At 43.8% G+C, this 17,714-nt stretch overlaps 2 protein-coding genes across 3 annotated transcripts in view; both read left to right on the top strand.

Annotated features, from left to right (window-relative positions):
* The window catches only part of LOC146632887 (semaphorin-3D), a 101,687-nt gene extending 97,655 nt beyond the window's left edge, over positions 1–4,032 (top strand). Inside the window, exons 16-18 of the mRNA XM_085353610.1 lie at positions 20–84; positions 1,324–1,481; positions 1,987–4,032. Coding sequence (XP_085209736.1) covers positions 20–84; positions 1,324–1,481; positions 1,987–2,508 — 745 coding nt within the window. The 3' untranslated portion in view covers positions 2,509–4,032. The remainder of the gene's footprint in view (positions 1–19; positions 85–1,323; positions 1,482–1,986) is intronic.
* A 639-nt stretch (positions 4,033–4,671) lies between these two features.
* Positions 4,672–15,077, top strand: smpd4 (sphingomyelin phosphodiesterase 4). Of its 2 annotated transcripts, none has more exons than XM_085354760.1 (20): positions 4,672–4,753; positions 5,104–5,192; positions 5,301–5,387; positions 6,403–6,539; positions 6,833–6,908; positions 7,089–7,197; positions 7,466–7,518; positions 7,610–7,761; positions 7,883–8,015; positions 8,712–8,783; positions 10,419–10,508; positions 11,727–11,881; positions 12,113–12,203; positions 12,291–12,388; positions 12,735–12,898; positions 13,148–13,353; positions 13,434–13,664; positions 13,784–13,915; positions 14,002–14,130; positions 14,469–15,077. In XM_085354760.1, exons 2-20 carry the CDS (start codon positions 5,154–5,156, stop codon positions 14,787–14,789), a joined length of 2,475 nt encoding a protein of 824 aa, XP_085210886.1. In that variant the 5' UTR covers positions 4,672–4,753; positions 5,104–5,153; the 3' UTR covers positions 14,790–15,077. The 2 variants fall into 2 exon arrangements, with proteins under 2 accessions (XP_085210886.1, XP_085210885.1); XM_085354759.1 differs by having other exon boundaries at positions 10,419–10,556.
* The last annotated feature ends 2,637 nt before the right edge of the window (positions 15,078–17,714 follow it).

The raw sequence follows: 17,714 nt of genomic DNA, 5'->3' as shown, positions 1-17,714 counted from the left end.
GTGTGTGCGTGTGTGTCAGGCGGGCGCGCAGACAGGATGTGAAGTATGGAGACCCCTGGAGTCAGTGTCCAGACACAGAGGACGGTGAGCATTTCCTCTGCTGATGTGAATAAACTGTTTAAAATATTATTCTCCTGGCAGCTGTTACACAGCAGACATGTCCACACTTACATGTGTACATGTGCTGCACTGTGACCAGTGGCAGAGTGTTAGTGTCACTGTGGGGCAGGAACGTAAACCTGCTGTGTGGGCCCATAATCGATCACATGACCTGATGCTCAGATACTCTGTGTGATCAGGGAGTCTAATATGACACCAGTCATGTGGGCGTTATTGTATTCTTTCATTTCTGCTTCATTATTGATGTTTGTTATTGATCGTTCCATATATTAAATGTGAGCCCCCCCCCACACCTGATAAATCAAAGCTGATTTATTTCGTACAGTAACTTTGTCATACTTAACGTGCAGAATTTTGTGATTCATGTCATTTCTTTCCAAACATGTATCAGACAGATGCCTACGTGAACTTTTCAGGAAAGACATTAAAGTTCTGTTAAAAACTGCAAACAAATCGATTTTACACTCCAAACGTTTTTCCTGACAGATTTAGTCGCGTCTATCAGGACTGACCCATCGATTCACTCTGTGTGACACTCTGGAAGTTTCTTAAAGTTAGCCGATAAAAGTAGATAAAGTCAATTCTTACACTTGTGTGTGTCTGATATTTATCCTTTAGAGTCCGAAACCATCAGACTGAGATGAATTCTGTACATGATCCTAAATAACTGTTTAGCTTGTGTTAGAGAAAAACAGAAGTGGCAGTTTGTCTTTTTCTTTTTTGTGAACAGAAAATCCACTGAATCACTGAATCACTCGTCTCACCTGAGAAGGAACATTTAATTACTGGTATTAACTATCAGGAGCTGACAGCACTTTTTAAAAATGGTCGCCTTGTATTTTTACAAAATAAGTGAAATTAAGGTAAAATGCCTGTTGTTACCATGGTGTTCTGAACACGGGCATATGGCGCCCTCTAGTGGATGTATCGCATAACTGCGGCTTTCTCTGTTTTGTGGTCAAAAATAACAGAAAACTCATTTTTTTTTACAGTTAAGGAAATCTTTCATTTTACAGTTCTATGCAAAAAAAAAGTGCTTTTTCCTGTATAATCTTTTATCACCTGTGCCGTCTCACATTCAAACGAACATAACTACAAAAGGAAAAGAATCATTTCCATCATTTCCCTGGGAGCATCACACCGTGTGCAGAGCTGTGAAAGCAAAAAAGCAATGCCCTAAGGGTTTTCCTGTGTCTTTGTCAGATTCAGACTCTGTGGAGGTGAAGGTGGTGTACGGTGTTGAGGGAAACTCCACCTTCCTGGAGTGTGTTCCTCGCTCGTCCCAGGCGGAGCTCAGGTGGACGCTGCAGGTCTCAGACGGCCAGCAGCAGACTGTCGGTCAGACACATGAAAGCAGAGAGGTGAGTTTACTGCTCTCTTTTCAGTTTTCAAATTAAAAGCATTCAGGTTTTTACAGATGTTGACAGTAGAGTCTTCTTCTTCTCTCTGCTGTGGCTCATTCACAAAAAACACTATCATGACTTTAGTCTCTGGATTTTCCCTCTAAACGTTCTCCTTCCTCTGGTTTTATTTGTATATATTTTTAGTCCCGAACCTCCAAAGGACAAGACATTAACAGACATTATTTTCTGGCTAAATCTGAGCAAACAGAAACAGTGTATCTCAGAAAGACTTTGTTTCTGCCTGACCAAGATTGGACGTCTAAAAGATGTTTAGAAAGCGAGGCCGTGTTGCATATAAACCCACCAGTGGGCTGTAGAAACAGCTAAAATCCGAACTGTCCCACTGTCATTAACTACCATTGTTCCAAAATGCACTGCTGCACACGAGTGCACACAATATTCTGCTGCACCTCCTTGAATACAAAGAACAGCTCAGACTGAACTTTTGCCGTTCTTTCCTCAGCTGCCTCAGAGCGACGACGACCGCTCCTTCCACATGAAGCGAGGCTTGCTCATTCAGCACCTGGAACAGGCCGACTCGGGCCTTTACACCTGCACCAGCCACGAGCACTCCTACGCCCAGGTCCTGGCTCGATACCGCGTTCGCATTATCCCCAAGCACAGCCTCAACCCAGCTCGCTACATGCAGAGCCACAACCCCAACCTCCCGGGCCCAGTGATTCTGGGGAAAACTGGCCCGGCCGGAGGAGGAGGGATTGCTGGGTTTCTGAGCCAGCCGGGCTCCCCTCACGCACCGCCTTCTCTGCCAGGACATGGGAACTCGTGGCTGCCTCAGCAGCTCCCTCTGAGGAGCTACAAAGACCTGCACAAGGTGGGAAGCAACAGTCTGACCGTGGACGAGTACTGCGAGCAACTTTGGTACCGCGAGAAGCGCCGGCAGCAGAAGCTGCGGGCGCTGAAGATGAAACAGGAGAGCAGGAAGGCTCGCGTGAGGAGGAACAACCCTCCCGAGGTTCCTCTCTAGTCGCCTGGAGGATCAGAGACTGCCGAGGACAACAGATCCTGTACATGCAGAGGACACGCTGGGGTCAAGTCAAGAAAGTTTGCTTCCTGAGCAAATAAAGCCGGCCAACAAAGTGACACTAATGATAATTTACCATTAAAAACTAATATTCCAGAAAAAGAGATTCGTTTGTCTTCGTCCTGAACTCTTTAGTATTTAGAAAGACTTGGAAATGGAAATATAAGGATGTATGTAGAAAGATAGAAACCTGTATCTGTCTCTGAAGTCTTGTTTTTGTAGCTCATTTCATGCTTTTATGAGCTGTCGCTGATAGTTTACAGGCAGATAAATCATTTGGTAGAAAAGTAGTCCAAGTAAGTGTAAGTTAGTTTGCAGCATTCTGTGACAGATGTGCTGATAGATATGAGCTGCAATTAAAGTTCCAGTTATTCACCTATAAACAAAAAAAGCAAGGTCCGATTTAAATTTGGATGATCTCCCCTTCAGGGTCATCTTTGTGTGCAGCTCTGGACTGATGGCATTGCTGCTGTTCTCAGGTCAGCCCCTGGAAGTCTGTTTGAGCCTCTGTGCTGCACACTGGAGCTTGGCCTTAGTCATCGTTCACTTTACTCACCAGGGCTTTTTCTCTCTGTGACTTTGCCCAGTTTTCTGAAAATGACATTTAAGTGAAACGGTCGCTTCGATTTGTTGCACAGGACTTTGACCGATTGATTGAAAAATAGCAGCAGTTCTGTAATCAGTCTGGAGCTGCATGAGAAGGCGAGCTTAGAGGGGAACTCGGATTTATTTCAGACATGCTTTTTCATTTTTATGTGGTTTTTGCCCTGATGACAGCATTTAGTGGGCTTTCAGTGCAAAAAATGAAACAAGTAAATTAAAAGGTCCCTAAAACTGTTTCTTAATGTGTTTCCTTTTGCAAGTGAGGATCTATAAAAGCCAAAATTTCTGCCATGCATGTTTTACACACCTCAGATTGACCCTTTTTATTATTTTCATGTCTCTTCTACGTGTTTAAATATTCAGACCTTTAACACAGCTCAGTGGCTGGCGTGCAGTTTGCATCCAAACTCAGGTTTGACTGACAGTTGGAGGGGGATCTCAGACACACTGCAGACAGACGCAGCGTATTTATATGATCTAACTTGCTGACAGCAGACTCCAGTGTTTGCCCAGTTTACTGCTTCACATGTAACCCTGTTTATTAGAAACTATCGAGAGTTTTCAGCAGGCATCTATGTTTGTTCTGAGACGTAAGCTTCACACATACCTGACGGATTAAAGGCCTCGATGGAAACGCACACATGAAATGGACCTTGCTTGAAACATTATGTATAGCTCTTTACGTCCATGTATATTAAAGAACTCTATTTTTCTAGTTTCCTTTCTGTATCCTGTAGAATTTACTGCATTTTGTAAGTTTATATAAACCTGTGTTTTCCTCATAAGCAAATTTCAAACTTTTTTACTTCACAGCTCTAATAAGCTTCCAGACCGTGTAATGTCATCGTCTTTACTGTATGTGAATAAGCCACAAATGATAACTCAGTGAAAATAAAACAAAGAAAAACATTTGTGCATTTTCTTTTTTGTTCTGGAGTTTTTGGCTGAATTCTGGTTGAGCTGCACGGTCCTGGGCTCTAAGCACAGGTCTCCACACATCGCGCCCTCGTGTCCTCTTCTTGGAGTCTCATTCTGATAGTTGGAGCAGAAAGATGCACATGCGTGCCCTGCTGGAGGTTGTTTTGTAGCCCTACTGGCACCGTTTAGCTCTCCTGCAGTGGACCCTGTCCTGAAATGTCAATTGAGACTGTGCTGAGACATAAATAAAGTGAAAAAGTGAAAACACGTAAATAAAAACGTTTTGTAGAATTTAAGTAAAAAAAAAGTCAGACATAGAAAAACAATTTTTTTTCAGAGTACATAAACAATATTCGAGGATTGTTTTTTGTTTGTTTGTTTTTTTATTAAAAGAAGAATAAAATAGATTGTTGTTGGCCGGATTTACCTCAGACGTGCGCAGAAGGGATGGAAACGTTCGGCCTCTGAGGGAGAAATTGACATTGCAGTGCATCAATAATTCCAGCAGGTGTCAGTAATGTACGATAATACGATCATCAACCATCTGGAGTGAAGTAAAACACCAACGAAGAAGAGGAGAACCAGTGTAGTCGTATTTGAACTGCACTGATGGGAACGCGGTTTCTGGGGAATTGGCTGTAGTTTTGAAAAATAATCGCGAGAAAAGGTGAGACGGTGCTGATTTGAAAGCGGAGAATGTGTTGTGTGATTGTGACGTGTGTTGTATTTAATTAAAGGCCGATTTAACGACCATTACTCTTAGTTTAAGCTACTATTAGCTGTCTGTGCTAGCTCTATTAGCAGCCTTTGCTAGCCCGCTCGTGCTAACTTGAGTGCTGCTTTTGATGGATTGTCCTCCTGCTGAGGATTCCTTCAATGGCAGACACTGCAGTCTCTTTAACAGCACGGTTAGCATCCACTTCTGTTAGTGATAAGCCAACAAAAGTTTCCCCGTTAAACGTGTTAAAACTGTTAAAGTTAGACTTTTGATTAAAGTTTGTGTTATTGCCACTGCAGCAGGATCCAGGTGGACTGTACAGTTGTAGAAAGAAACATCGGAGTCCTTAATGGCTAATCCAACGTTACAGCAGCCCAGTTTCCTGCTGGTGAGTCTCTGAGTCCTGCATCTCTGACCTGACTTAGTTATGAAGTCATTTAAAGGTAATAACTCCTCTCTGGTCATGAATATGTTGTGACATGTGATGTTGTTTCAGGCCAACCTGAAAGCCGATGCTACCACCAAACCTCTCCTGCAGCGATGCCAGGATCTGGTGAAGATCATAGATGAGTATCCTGCAAAGGTATTTATCCCTGGATTCATTTTATTTGCTGTGAAAACAGTCGGTAGAATATCTGCTGGAAGGTTTGCATGAACTCCCACATGAGAAATAGCTGCAAAGATATTTTCAGACCGGGAGATACAGTAAGGGAATTCAGGCAGAGATCAGTTTAAGGTTTCACATTCACTAATTGCGTAGTTTCATTTTGAGTGTCATGGATTCCTCCCAGAAGAAATTTGAACTTTGAACTGAACTCTGAAAGATGTGCACATAAATCCAAGATAACTGAATTGTTGGAATGCAGCCTGCTTTCAGATGCCACAGTGTGACTGCAAGGCCCCGTCTGTCATGAATCTAATAAGTTTTGGTAGGACACGACATTGGATGCATGTAGCCTGCACAGTGAACCGGGACAGACGGCTGTTTGTTTGCATGCTACTTCCTCTCTGGTGTCGTGATATCAGGCAGAGCATTCATCATACAACTAAACGTCCCGTTGACTCTTTGTTTTGTTTTTTTGTTTTCTTCTTTCTTGGAGGCACAAACATTTTGTTGTACATCTGTTCTTTTGTGTCATTCTGGGCAGTCCAACATTTTGTGCTGCATTTTGGCTGGTAGTAAAAGAAGATCACATTATGATCTGGTTACCCTGAATGCAAGTTTGAGGCACTTGTGCTTTGGCCTCACTTTTCAGGCCACAAATCTATTTCTGTCATCAGTCACAGCCCAGGGTTGTTCGGTGTTTGCGAGCTTCAGACATTTGTGCCCCAGATCAGTGGAGACCATTGTTTCCTGAGGCATGTGGGGGTCTCTGTGGATAGCTGGGGTTCTGTTTGCAAGCAGCTGTGGGTGTTTGCTGAGGGACACAAAGGATGAGTGCAGTTTTGTTGCTCTCTGTTGGCTCCACTGTAGTCAGGACTTGCAGTGTCACAGTGAGATGGAGGCCTGAATATGTTTATTTGTCAGGCAGACAAACGTTAAAGTGTGTTTCTTATTAGTGTGTGTGTGTGTGTGTGTGTGTGTTTCCTGCCTGTAGGAGCTGCACCTGATCTTTCCTTGGCTGGTAGAGTGTGTGTTTGGCAGCCTGGATGGTGTCATCGCTGGCTGGAACCTGCGATTGCTTCATTCACGGAGCAACGAGTACAACATTGTTATGGACTTCCTAAATCCCAGGTAGCTTCATATCAGCTGAGTGGAATATCATGGAAACCTGCTGAGGTTTTTAATCTGTTAATAAGATTCAAAATATTTAGTAAATTTGGCAGAAGGAGAAACTCGACCTACGAGGTCAGACGTGTTGAAGTTCTCTGCTTTTATGACTTTTTTTTGCCCCACTGAAGAGCACGTCTAGTATATTTTTAGATGTCATATAGCGCTTCCATTTGTAATCTTTTTGTTTTCTAGAATGTCATGCACTCGTATTTTTAAAATATTAAAATATTTTTTTATTTCTCTCTTTTTTTCAGTGGTCCAATGATGAAACTTGTGTATAAACTTCAGGCGGAAGAGTACAAATATGAAATACCAATCAATTATCTCCCAGTAAGAATATTTGCCTCGTCACCTCTGGCTGTTGTAGTCAGACGTTTGAAGTTAAATATTATCATTTTATGTTGGAGTGACTGTTCAGACACACAGAGCTGCTGTAACCACATCACTGGTCCTGTATGGATACTGCAAAATGTCTTTTGGGAGAGTTTGAGACTGTTTTAATTTTTCTAGGGTCCTGTGAAAGCCTGCATCCAGGAGGGCGTTCTCCCAGACTGCCCGCTGTTCCACAACAAGCTGCAGTTCCCTCTCTCTGGTCTCCTGACGCTGAACATCGCTTTCAGTATCCTTTGCAATGCAAACAGCAAAGTCTGAGTTTTCTTTATGGAGCTCTTGAAGGATTGATGAAACAATCACTTGTAGAGCTGCTGGTTTTAGGACCAGGTCGCCCACATGTATCTGGTCTCTGTAGTCTAACGGAAAAAAATCTTTGTTTCCAAACGTCTGAACCATAAATGTTTTCATTTCTGATTTCTTATGATTTCTTAATTAAAGAAGGAATGAATTATGCTCTTATGAGATCAGTCGGGTTGTTCCTTAACCTTCTTCAGACCCATTTGAATTCTTCATGTTCAATTTTGCCTACTGTCTCATCTCACCAAAGGTGAGGTTGCCACTAACACATTATTCACTTTTATATTTTTTTTATTGAACCACCTGATCAAAAACTAATAAGCCCTTTTTTATGATTTCAGAACTACCCTCCAGGCCAGTACGGGAGCTCCACAGACAGCGCCTACTTTGTGCTGGTGGACACTTACCTGAAGTACTTCCTCCCCACTGAAGGAAGCGTTCCTCCTTCCCCTTTCTCCGACTCCAGAGGCTCTGTTTCTGCTCCTTCACCGAGGTACTAGTGACAAGACGAATCTTTAATGGCAGAAACATTTGAATGTTTAATACTGTGTAACACAAAAATCCTGCATTTCCTGAAAAGCTTTGATTTCAGACTCTTCCTGTGCCTTCAACAGATCGTCCAGTGTTTCTTTTGCCAGTTACGGCATCCATAGCCCCAGTCTCCTGAAGCATCACATATTCCATCAGCCCTCAGTGAACGCTGACCCCGCAGCCCAGGAAATCTGGAGGTCTGAAACCCTGTTACAGGTAGGATGCAGATACAGCTCTGGGTCTGCCTTTGTTTGGACTGTGGACGTGGATATGACTGCTGTAACTGGTATTTTTAGGTGTGATTAATCAGCTTATTTCTTGTGGAAGTTGCAGGAACCGTCCCAAGAAAATCTAAATCATACTTGATTTCAATTTCTTCAATCTCCCCTTCAGGATCATCTTCAGCACCGCAGCTGTCTTTAGATCTCTCACTGCCACTTCTGTTCTGTCCCACTGGCTCTGTGACGGGCTGTGGATCCTTCACTGTGTCAGAACAGCCCGACTTTAAATCTGCAGAAGTTGTGGGCAGATAAATCTCAGGGGTGTAGTAAATTTAATCCCAGTTTTCTGAGTGTTCTCCTTCAGACTCCTCAGATTGTTACAGTGGACAGTCTCACCTTGGAGGACCAGTTCACGTGATGTCACGTGTCGGTTGTGGCCAACGGCGTCACTCTGCCTGCTTAAGTTTGAGTCGTGGTGAAATCAGAGACGGTGGTGTGAGTGGTCAGAACAGGACCACTGCCTCACTGAGGTGCAAGAAGATGATCTTCAGTGGAATTTGGCTAGATTTGGCTTTAATTATGACTCGTACTACACTTACTGTTACAAACAAAACATTTGAACGGCAGTGAAGAGACTTCACAGAAATGACTAATGATTAATCCTCAAAATATGTGTTTTGATCTTCCTCAGATGTTTGTGGAGATCTGGCTCCATCACTACTCCTTGGAAATGTATCAGAAGCTGCAGTCTCCTCAGGTAAAGGTAAGATATGTACATTTCCTCCCACACACACACACCTGTCCACTTCGCACGGCTGATTGGCTGACCACAGCCCCTCCTTCACACCCATGAGGTCCCGTGATTTGTAAAATACATAAATCATGTTGTTGTTGTTTTTATTATTATTAGTTAAGCATCTTCAGCCTCGTCTCTGCGTATTCACTCCTCAAGCAGCTGCTCTGCTTGAGGCATCAGTTTGTAGTTGAATACTTGCTGTAAACAGCCTCTTCGGTCTGAGCTTAGAGCTCCTGCATAAAGCGATTGGGGCATGTTCCTGGTAGTAGTGCTTTTGCTTCCTACCACATCCTTTGCATGCTGCATGTCCGTGTCAGCAAGCGTGTTGCTGGTATGTTCTCCATGTGTATGTGCAACACAGCATAAAGTCACGGTGGAGTGGATCAATGTGTGCATAAATGTGTGTCTCAGTGCGACAGACGCTTATGTTGGTGTTTATTTCACCTGCACTGTATACAGTGTGCATGACACTGTAGATATACAGCATGTGCTTAGACCCCCTCATCTGTATTATTATTTATTACACGGTCAGCATGTTACCTACTTGAATATCCACCCAACTGCAGTTTCTTTGCAGCTGTGCTTTTGTCTGCAGTTACCTGAAAGTCAAAAGTGATGCACGTTAGCTAAGATAAGAGCTGTGGTTACAATGTAGCTGCCATCACCAGTGTGTGAATGTGGATGACTGGTTGTGTAAAGCGCTTTGGGGTCCTTAAGGACGAGTAAAGCGATATACAAATACAGACCGTTTACCGTGAGACTGCAGAGGAAACGGTGGACTCCCTGTGTGTGACATTCTGACCGTCCCGAAGAGTAAACGCGATTTTAATTGTTGTCTCCTGAACTTGTTAAACGCTGTGTGAGGTCACTGTGTCTGTTATATATAAGAGTGGAGTTAACCTGCAAGATTTTGGAGGCGTGCTGTGCTCATTTCCAGCACCACTTTTTCAGCTTTGCATAATTCACAGTTCAGTCCGATCCAGTCCAGTTTGATGCTAATAATTACTTTAATCTTACACACAAACCCCAAAATCTTACAGTGTTGAGTTCCCTCTGTTTGTGTTGAACAGTAGGAATGGGAATGATTTCCGTTTGGATCTACAGTGACGGGTTAAAAACACAAACTGGGATTTTTCCCGCTCGTTTTTTCACTCTTTCCTGGTTGATTTGGGGGTTTCAGATACATTTTCAGTATTAATGAACAAAGCCTAATATTTTGGAGTGAAATGATTCCCGTCCCTACAGTCACGTAACTCACGTCTGGTGTAGGAACGGCGTCTGCGTCGCCCCCAGCCGTTCATTTTGTTCCCAAAGTCACTTTGTTGTCTTTGTGTCTCCTCTCCTGTCTCCTGCTCTTTTTCTCCTGAATATTTCCGGCCAATTGTTTGTCTGGTTGCGCTCTCGCTCCTGTTTTTGCTGCCTCCTTTGCTCCTGTTCTCACGTGTAACTTCCTCCTGCCACCTTTTTCGTTCCCTGCCTCCTCTTCCTCACTTTTTCCCCCTCTCCCCCTCTCTTCACTGTTGCTCCTCCACCTTTCGTCGTTGTCTTTCCTCTTCCTCATCTTCCTCTACCCCCCCCTTCCTGGTGGCTACGGGTGAACAGCTGGCGCTGCTGCAGTACCGCCTCAGTATGTCCAGCATGCCGTGCCAACCCCACGCCCCACCAGGCTCTGGGACCCTCCACACCTACCAAGTACTTTTACCTTTTCATTCACCCCCGCCCCTCTGGGGCCTCCTGGAGGTAAACCTCAGCCACTCAAGCTCACAGTCAAGGTTACTTCTCTGGTAACAACAACCAGACGATGTCATTCCAGTCACCGGCCTGTAGATGGCAGATGATAGCAGCGGCTGTTTAGCTTCATTCTGCAAGCTTGTTTAATAAAAAGCGCAGCTCTCTGTTCATTTAAGATATTTTAATCATAGTTTCAGGGATTATTTCTACTTTAGAACTTAGCCATGCTTATTGACTTTCAGCTGATTATTAAAAGACAGAGATTGCCCACATTATACGGTAACAGCGTTTAACTCTTTGGCTGCTGTCGGTAAACCAGAGGATGATTGGCCTGTTTCCTTTGAGTCTGACTGTAAATTATGAATTTTACAGAGAAGTATCCTTGAAAGAGAAAGTAATCCAGGAATGAAGCTTTGAAAATGAATCTGGTTTGGGTGTGGTTCTTGCTTTTTCTTTTTTTTTACAGGCATGCTTTTTACACTGTCTGCTGTGCTTTGTTGTTTTTGTAGTGTTTCTCTCTATTGGCAGCATTAATCTTTTGAAAGCAAAGATACTACTACAATCAAATCAGAACTTCTTATTTTAAGAAATGATTTCTTATCAAATGTGACATTGATCATTTTTTCCATGCCAATCAGAAACATGTAAATATCATTACTTTCCTCGCTTTGCTTGTTTGTGTTTCCTGATGATGTCCAGACGAGGAAACGTGCAGCTGGTTGATGAAGCAGCTTCGAGCACTGAGGTCCCACCTCTTAGTTTCTCAGTTTTAATATATAAATAATTTTTTAATAAAACAGGAACGTTAGGGTCACTGAAGGGAAACGGTAAATAAATTAAGTGTTCAGGCGAAACATTTACAAGGAAAATATGCAAATTGCAAAGTGTGTTTAAGTTCAGTGTCAGCGGAAGCTTTTCATCCGGAGTTTGTGATGTTAGCGATCACACTCAGATTAAATTCAGTACGGTATAAATTCCTTCATGGTGCTCCAGAGTCAGTCCACACCGTGTGAAAGCCCTCCGGCTCCTGAGTGTGGGACCTCTGTTCTCTCTGGTAATTGTTTGGCTGCTTGTGGATTGGGACGCATTGCGATGGCTGCTTTTTCCATCAATCCTGGCTGCGATTGGGCATATTTGGCGTCATGTCCGAGCACTGTGTGTGACCGCTTCCCTCTGCAGGAGCCCTTTAGCCCGACGGAGGAGCACGTGCTGGTGGTGCGTCTCCTGGTGAAACACGTACACGCCTTCTCCAACAGCCTGAAGCCTGAGCAGCTGTCGTCCTCGCCCTCCGCCCACTCGCACACCCACACCAGCCCGCTGGAAGAGTTTAAGAGGTCAGTCACACACGCTGCTGTCAGACTTTGTGGAAGTAGAACATTTATTACTAAAATAAAATATTAAGTAAGTAAAGCAGATTTGATTGATTTGGTTGATGCTTTTAGATATGCATCATGTGTCAGCATGCAGTAGTAGCTTCTCTACAGCCCTGACTTTAAATAAAAGAACAAAAGCAGGAAGTGGATCATTAAATGAAGGTTTTAGTTAACTTTGTGTTTCCCCCACAGGGTGGTGGTGCAGCGCTTTGTGCACCAGAAGCTGTACCTGTTCCTGCAGCACTGCTTCGGTCACTGGCCTCTGGACGCGTCTTTCAGAGCGGTAGGTCTCTCACATCCTGACGCGATCGCTTGTTTTGCTCCATGAACACGCAGTTTGCTGCTACGAGCGTATTTTGTCCGTGTTCAGGTGTTGGAGACGTGGCTGAGCTACATCCAGCCCTGGAGATACACCGGGGAGAAGCCAAACCCTCAGCCCGACCAAAACAGAACCGTGCCTGAAAAATGGTGAGCAGAGTGGACTCTGAAGTGCTCGTCCATAAAATCTTCATCTTGTTTTTCCTCCCTTTGTGTCGTTGAGCCAGCATTTTGTGTTTGTTATTATTTTATGTTCTGGAGTTTGTGTTGTCAGTGTATACTTCCTGTTTTACTTTGAAGGTCTGTGTCGTGTCTAATTAGGAGACATATTTAATAGATTTTTAATGAAACCTGATATTTTGGGCTTGTCGTTCTTTTTGCTGACTGAGTCATAGCTCTGACTCGGACCCTCAGAGAGGTGAAAGTCTGGGGATTGTTGCTGTTTTGGGGTTCAGACTGACAGATGAGGTTCTGATGATAACTTTCTCTCCTGCAGGGAGTCCTTTGTTCATGAGAACCTGCTCATGTACACGAAGCTCTTCCAGGTGTTTTTGAACCGAGCGGTCAGGACCGATCTGGTGAATGCCAAAAATGCGCTGATGGTCTTCAGGGTGGCCAAAGTCTTCGCTCAGCCTAACCTGGCAGAAATGACCCAGAAAGGTGACGAGGGACAATGCTGGGCTCATTAGTATTGTTCACAAATCTGCATATGAGCATCTGAACTTTCCATTAGCTCATTAAGTGAAGTGTTAGTGTTTGATTGTTATTTTTCATATTTCTTTACACTAATATAGAAATGAATCATTACTTGGTGAAAAGTTACCACCAATGATGACCACGTGACTTAAGGCTGCACAGTGGCTTTGTCACTTTGTTGTCCCACAAACACCTGGAATCGTCTCCCTGCAGGTGAGCAGCTGTTCCTGGAGCCCGAGCACGTCCTCCACCACCGGCAGCCCCGCGGCTACCTGACGCCAGGACAAGGAGGCAGCTACCTGTCGTCACGGCAGCGGGTGGTGACGGACATGGTGTTCAAGGTGAAGAGCCACGTCTACGGTTTGGAAGGACAGGACTGTCAGTACAAGCAGATGTTTGGCACGGAGCTCAGAGGAGCGGTAAGTTTACCTGTGTAAACCACAGAGGTACAGAAAACACCTGTGTTGCTCCGAGTTTTCACCTCCTGTCCATCCCGCAGGTCATGAAGCTAATCCAGATCATTGTACAAGCCAGACAGACGGCCAAGAGGATATCAGATCATTCGAGTGAGGTGGCGGCTAATAAATCTTTCCTGTCCTGGTTTGGACTCGGTGCATCTGATCTGAACCACAGCTTCCCCGGAGCCGAGCCAGAGGAGACCGGAGAATATCTGAAAAAGACCCACGAGTTCCTGGACAGAGCTTTGGAAAACCTGTGCCAGATATTTAAGGTCAGATTAGTCTGGATGTTTTTATTCACTCCCAGCTTGGAGAATGCAGCACGTTCATGTAAGCCTGTCCTTTGTTTGAAGCTGGGCTCTGTAACAGGAGGGTTTTTGTTGTTTTGCAGCTAAACCAGGGGCAGCTGAATCAGCTCATATCAAACCTGGGCTCCTTGGAGGATGATGGCAACAGCAAACAGCTGCCAGACTGCGTGCAGAGTGAGAACGGGCTGATCCTGACTGACCTGGGCCGGAGGCAGGTCAGTATGTGATCCTAAAAGAGGAAGACGTTAGGGTTATGGACGGAGGAGAACTGCCTAAAGAGATCGTGTGTGTTTTTCTGCAGATCATAAATGGACTGCGCAGGTTTGACATTCACTATCAGGGAGACCCGGAGCTGCAGCCCATTAGGAGCTATGAGAACGCCCTGCTGGTCAGGCTCTTCTACAGGATCTCTTCTCTGATTAATGAGAGGGTGAGTGCTGTCTGTAGGCAAGCCTGCAAGGGCGTCGTAAATACGACTCAAGAAGGGCTGAGAGTAGAACACAGTAGAAACAGTCGGGGCACGTGAGGATGGAGAGCAGCACAGCGACACGTAACAAAGGACAAATGTAACCTTTGTTTTTCAGCTGTCTTCAAACTGTTGCCGCCCTCACCCTTTCATATTTTTAACAGTTTCAGTTCTTCAAAACACAAAGTACAGCTTTTAAGCTCAGTAAGCAGCTGCTTCACTGTTTGTGCTCACGTGTGTAAATTTCATATTTGACTGTGAATGAAACACGTGCTCGCGTGTCTGTTGTTGCCCCCTCACAGTTTGGACGACACATGAATGCACTGTGCTCGCGTCCGGACTTCCTGGGCCGTCTGGGTCGTCACTACCTGACGAATCTCGATTCCAGCACCAAACTGAAGCACAGCCCGATGTCGCGGCACGTGCTGGAGAGGAGCCAGCGGCCGAAGCTGAGCCTTCGCCCGCTGGCCAGCTACAGGACCATACTGCTGCTGCTTCTCTTCTACGTGTTTGGAGCCCTCCTGTCGCTCGGCCCTATCTCCAGCACCGTGCTGCTCCTCACCGGCGGCTTCCTGTACGGACTTCTCATGACGCTGTTTGCAGACAAACTGAAGACGCACTAAAGCTTTTGACATGTCTGGGGAAATAAATCGTTTTAATCTCTTGAAAGAAATCAGACTGTAGTCTGTTCACAGATGAGTAGAGCGAGCACGGAGGTGGATCGGCAGCTCTTCAGTTGTTGTTTTTCGTATGATTTGTGTCGTCCAGCCTTGTAAATAATTGGAGAACATCTCAGCTTTCCTTCTGTTTCTGTTCCTCCCCAACATCTGAGAACAGGTGGAGGCCGAAATAGTCAAAGTGCTGATGGAATAAAGAAGTTGAGTTTTCGTCTAAATGACTCATTAAACTGTTTGCACTCTTTTGTAGTTCTCGTTTCTTAACTGTCTGTGTGCATCACATCCACTCCTCCAATAACACCAGGTTACAAAAATAGAACCAGCTCCCCAATATTATATTTTACTGGGTCAAAGGTCTTTTATTTTATTTTTTTAAAATGTGCCGCAACAAACTAGCAGGCAGACAAAACCTTCAGACGATGATGAGTGAAATATAAAAAGTGATGACAAACTGATGAAACATGAGTCTTAAGACACAAAGGCAACAAATGAAAAGTTACAGTAAAAATACAGACTTGAAGCTTCTTGGCGTATCCTTGCTGTGTTGTTTTTGTTACTATTCTATCCACGTACCGTCGACTGGACTGATGCTGCGACGCCAGCTAAAGCGATTTTTCATTGCAGGAGTCCTGTGATCCCAGGTGTGTGAAGGATTCACTGGGTCAAATGTCACTAAAATTAATGTTTGATTTTTTTAAAAATATGTATATTTATGTGAAAGTGTACTGTTCTTTACGGCATAGTTTCAGTTCACTGGACTTTCATGGACTCTGGACCACTGCAGCACCTTGATTCTCTCCTTTTTCAGCCATTCTGTTGGAGATTTGCTGCTGTGGTCGGGATCATTGGCCTGTTGTATGATCCAAATTGGGTCTGTCAGACAGCTGGCCTCACATTTGACTCAGGAACGCTTTGTGGTCGACTAAGGTGTTATGGTCCTGGGGCTGCAGAACAAGCCCAAATCAGCCCTTCTGGACTATGCTGACAGTTAGTGTGGGGGTGCTGTGATCATGGACCAGCATCTCCATGTTGGTCTCATCTGTCCAAAGGACATTGTTCCAGAAGACTTGTGGTCTGTCCAGGTGGAGCTTTGCAAAGCTAAGACATGCTATCATTTAAAAAAAAAAAAAAACCCTTCCACACCAGCCATACCTGATAATATTTATTTAAAGCTAATTACTGTATTAACACAATTGATCTAAAATCAGAAAAATAGAAAAAAAATTTTTTAACTGCAACAACCACAAACATGTTTAACGAATCATTTTCATAACTTGAAATGCAAATATAAATTGTAAACTTTAAAAACATATGTTGTCCATTGTTTACTGGTCATTTTCTGTGTGCTAAGGGCCGATTACTACAGGGCCATTACACCTGATGCTTCACAAGTAACGCAGGCCAGTTATTGCAATGGAAGTCGCCAGTAACACTGAACTGTTTTGCTGTGAGCCATCGGCCGCCATCATGGCAGCCTTGACCTCTAAGTTATTGAGTGCTGTGTCAGCTGCCATGGCGGTTGCCAGCCAAACCCATCTGTTCTCTGATTGGATTGTTAAATTTGTGATTGACATGACATTGGCCAATCAGATGAAAGGAAGAAAAATAGGGTCGAAATTCGTACTTGTAACTTGAAACTTGAGTGCAGAGTTTCACACGTATTTTTTAGCAAAGTCCGCACACAAATCTTTTTTACACACACAAATCCTGATTTACAAGTACAAAATATTTATGACCACAATTTGATCCCATACAGCTGATACTAGAAAGTAATATTAACTCTGTTATTCCCATCACTGGTTGTGAATAAAATCAAATCCATCCAGGAGTCTGGGAACCTCTTGCTGCTTCATCACAGTTTGAAGTTTTTTTCTATCTTTATTAGCAATTCAAACATTACAGAATTAAATGAGCAAAAGACAATGTCAGGGGGTTTCGTGTAATAACAATTAGACACAGGGTAGGGGTTGAATCACAAGATATTAAACAAGAAGCATAAGTTTACAGTTTTAATTGCTTTTATATTATGGGAACATTGTATAGTTTTAAAATATTGTCTGGTTTCATTTAAAAATCACTGAAAAAGCAGCTTTGTATTTAAAAAATGGATTTATGTATATGAAATTTCTTTCAAAAGTCTTTTTATTAGACAAAGGTTTCAATCCATGTATACAATAATACAAAATGCTTCAAAATTTCCTTCTTTTTCCCACCCTAACCATTAAACAACAAACAATTGGCAGCCTGCTGCCCAACTAAACCAAAAACACAGAACCTGGCCAAGGACAGAGGCCCACAGTTCATCCGTAATATGAAAGGTAAGGTCCTGTTCCCATTTAGATTTGATAGCAGCTGGAGGAAACATTGGAAATTAAATTGTACAGGGCTGATATTATGCCCCTTGAGGTTGGGTTGACCATTAAAAAAATCGTCTACTGGATTGTGTGGAGGTATTTGGGGGAATTCTGCTGTCACAGTCTGCACGTAGTGTCTGGCCTGTAAGAAACAGAAAAACTGAGCTGCAGCTACGCCAAATTTGGTGGATATTTGAGAGAAACTTGCAAATTGTCCATCTTCATATAAGTGCAAAGGATTTTAGGCCCTTTCTAAGCCAGATATGAAAAGCATTATCTGCCATCGAGGGAACAAATGGGTGGTTTGCTGCAACTGGGCTTTGAAGTGAGAAAGCCTGGAGACACAGACTCTTCCTAAACTGAGACCAGATTCCAAGAGACTGCTGGACAACTCCATTGTTACTGGGTAGAGGCAATGCCAAAGGGAGTGATGAACCTAGTCACAGGTAGGGAACTTTCCCACTTGAATATGACTCCATGGCAACCCAACCTGGTGGTGACGGTTTGAGATTGTAGT

The sequence above is a fragment of the Diplotaxodon limnothrissa genome, linkage group LG5, assembly GCF_057381915.1.
Source record: "Diplotaxodon limnothrissa isolate DT_005_m linkage group LG5, D_limnothrissa_male_GT1.1, whole genome shotgun sequence".
Lineage (NCBI taxonomy): Eukaryota > Metazoa > Chordata > Actinopteri > Cichliformes > Cichlidae > Diplotaxodon > Diplotaxodon limnothrissa.
The sequence above is the reverse complement of the archived record's forward strand: the minus strand, read 5'-3'. Positions and strand labels throughout refer to the sequence as shown.

Coding starts and splice junctions, on each gene's coding strand:
- smpd4 (XM_085354759.1), top strand. CDS start 5,154: ATGGCTAATCCAACGTTACAGCAGCCCAGTTTCCTGCTG. Junction 5,193..5,300: donor AGCAGCCCAGTTTCCTGCTG/GTGAGTCTCTGA, acceptor ATGTTGTTTCAG/GCCAACCTGAAAGCCGATGC. Junction 13,665..13,783: donor ACCTGTGCCAGATATTTAAG/GTCAGATTAGTC, acceptor GTTGTTTTGCAG/CTAAACCAGGGGCAGCTGAA.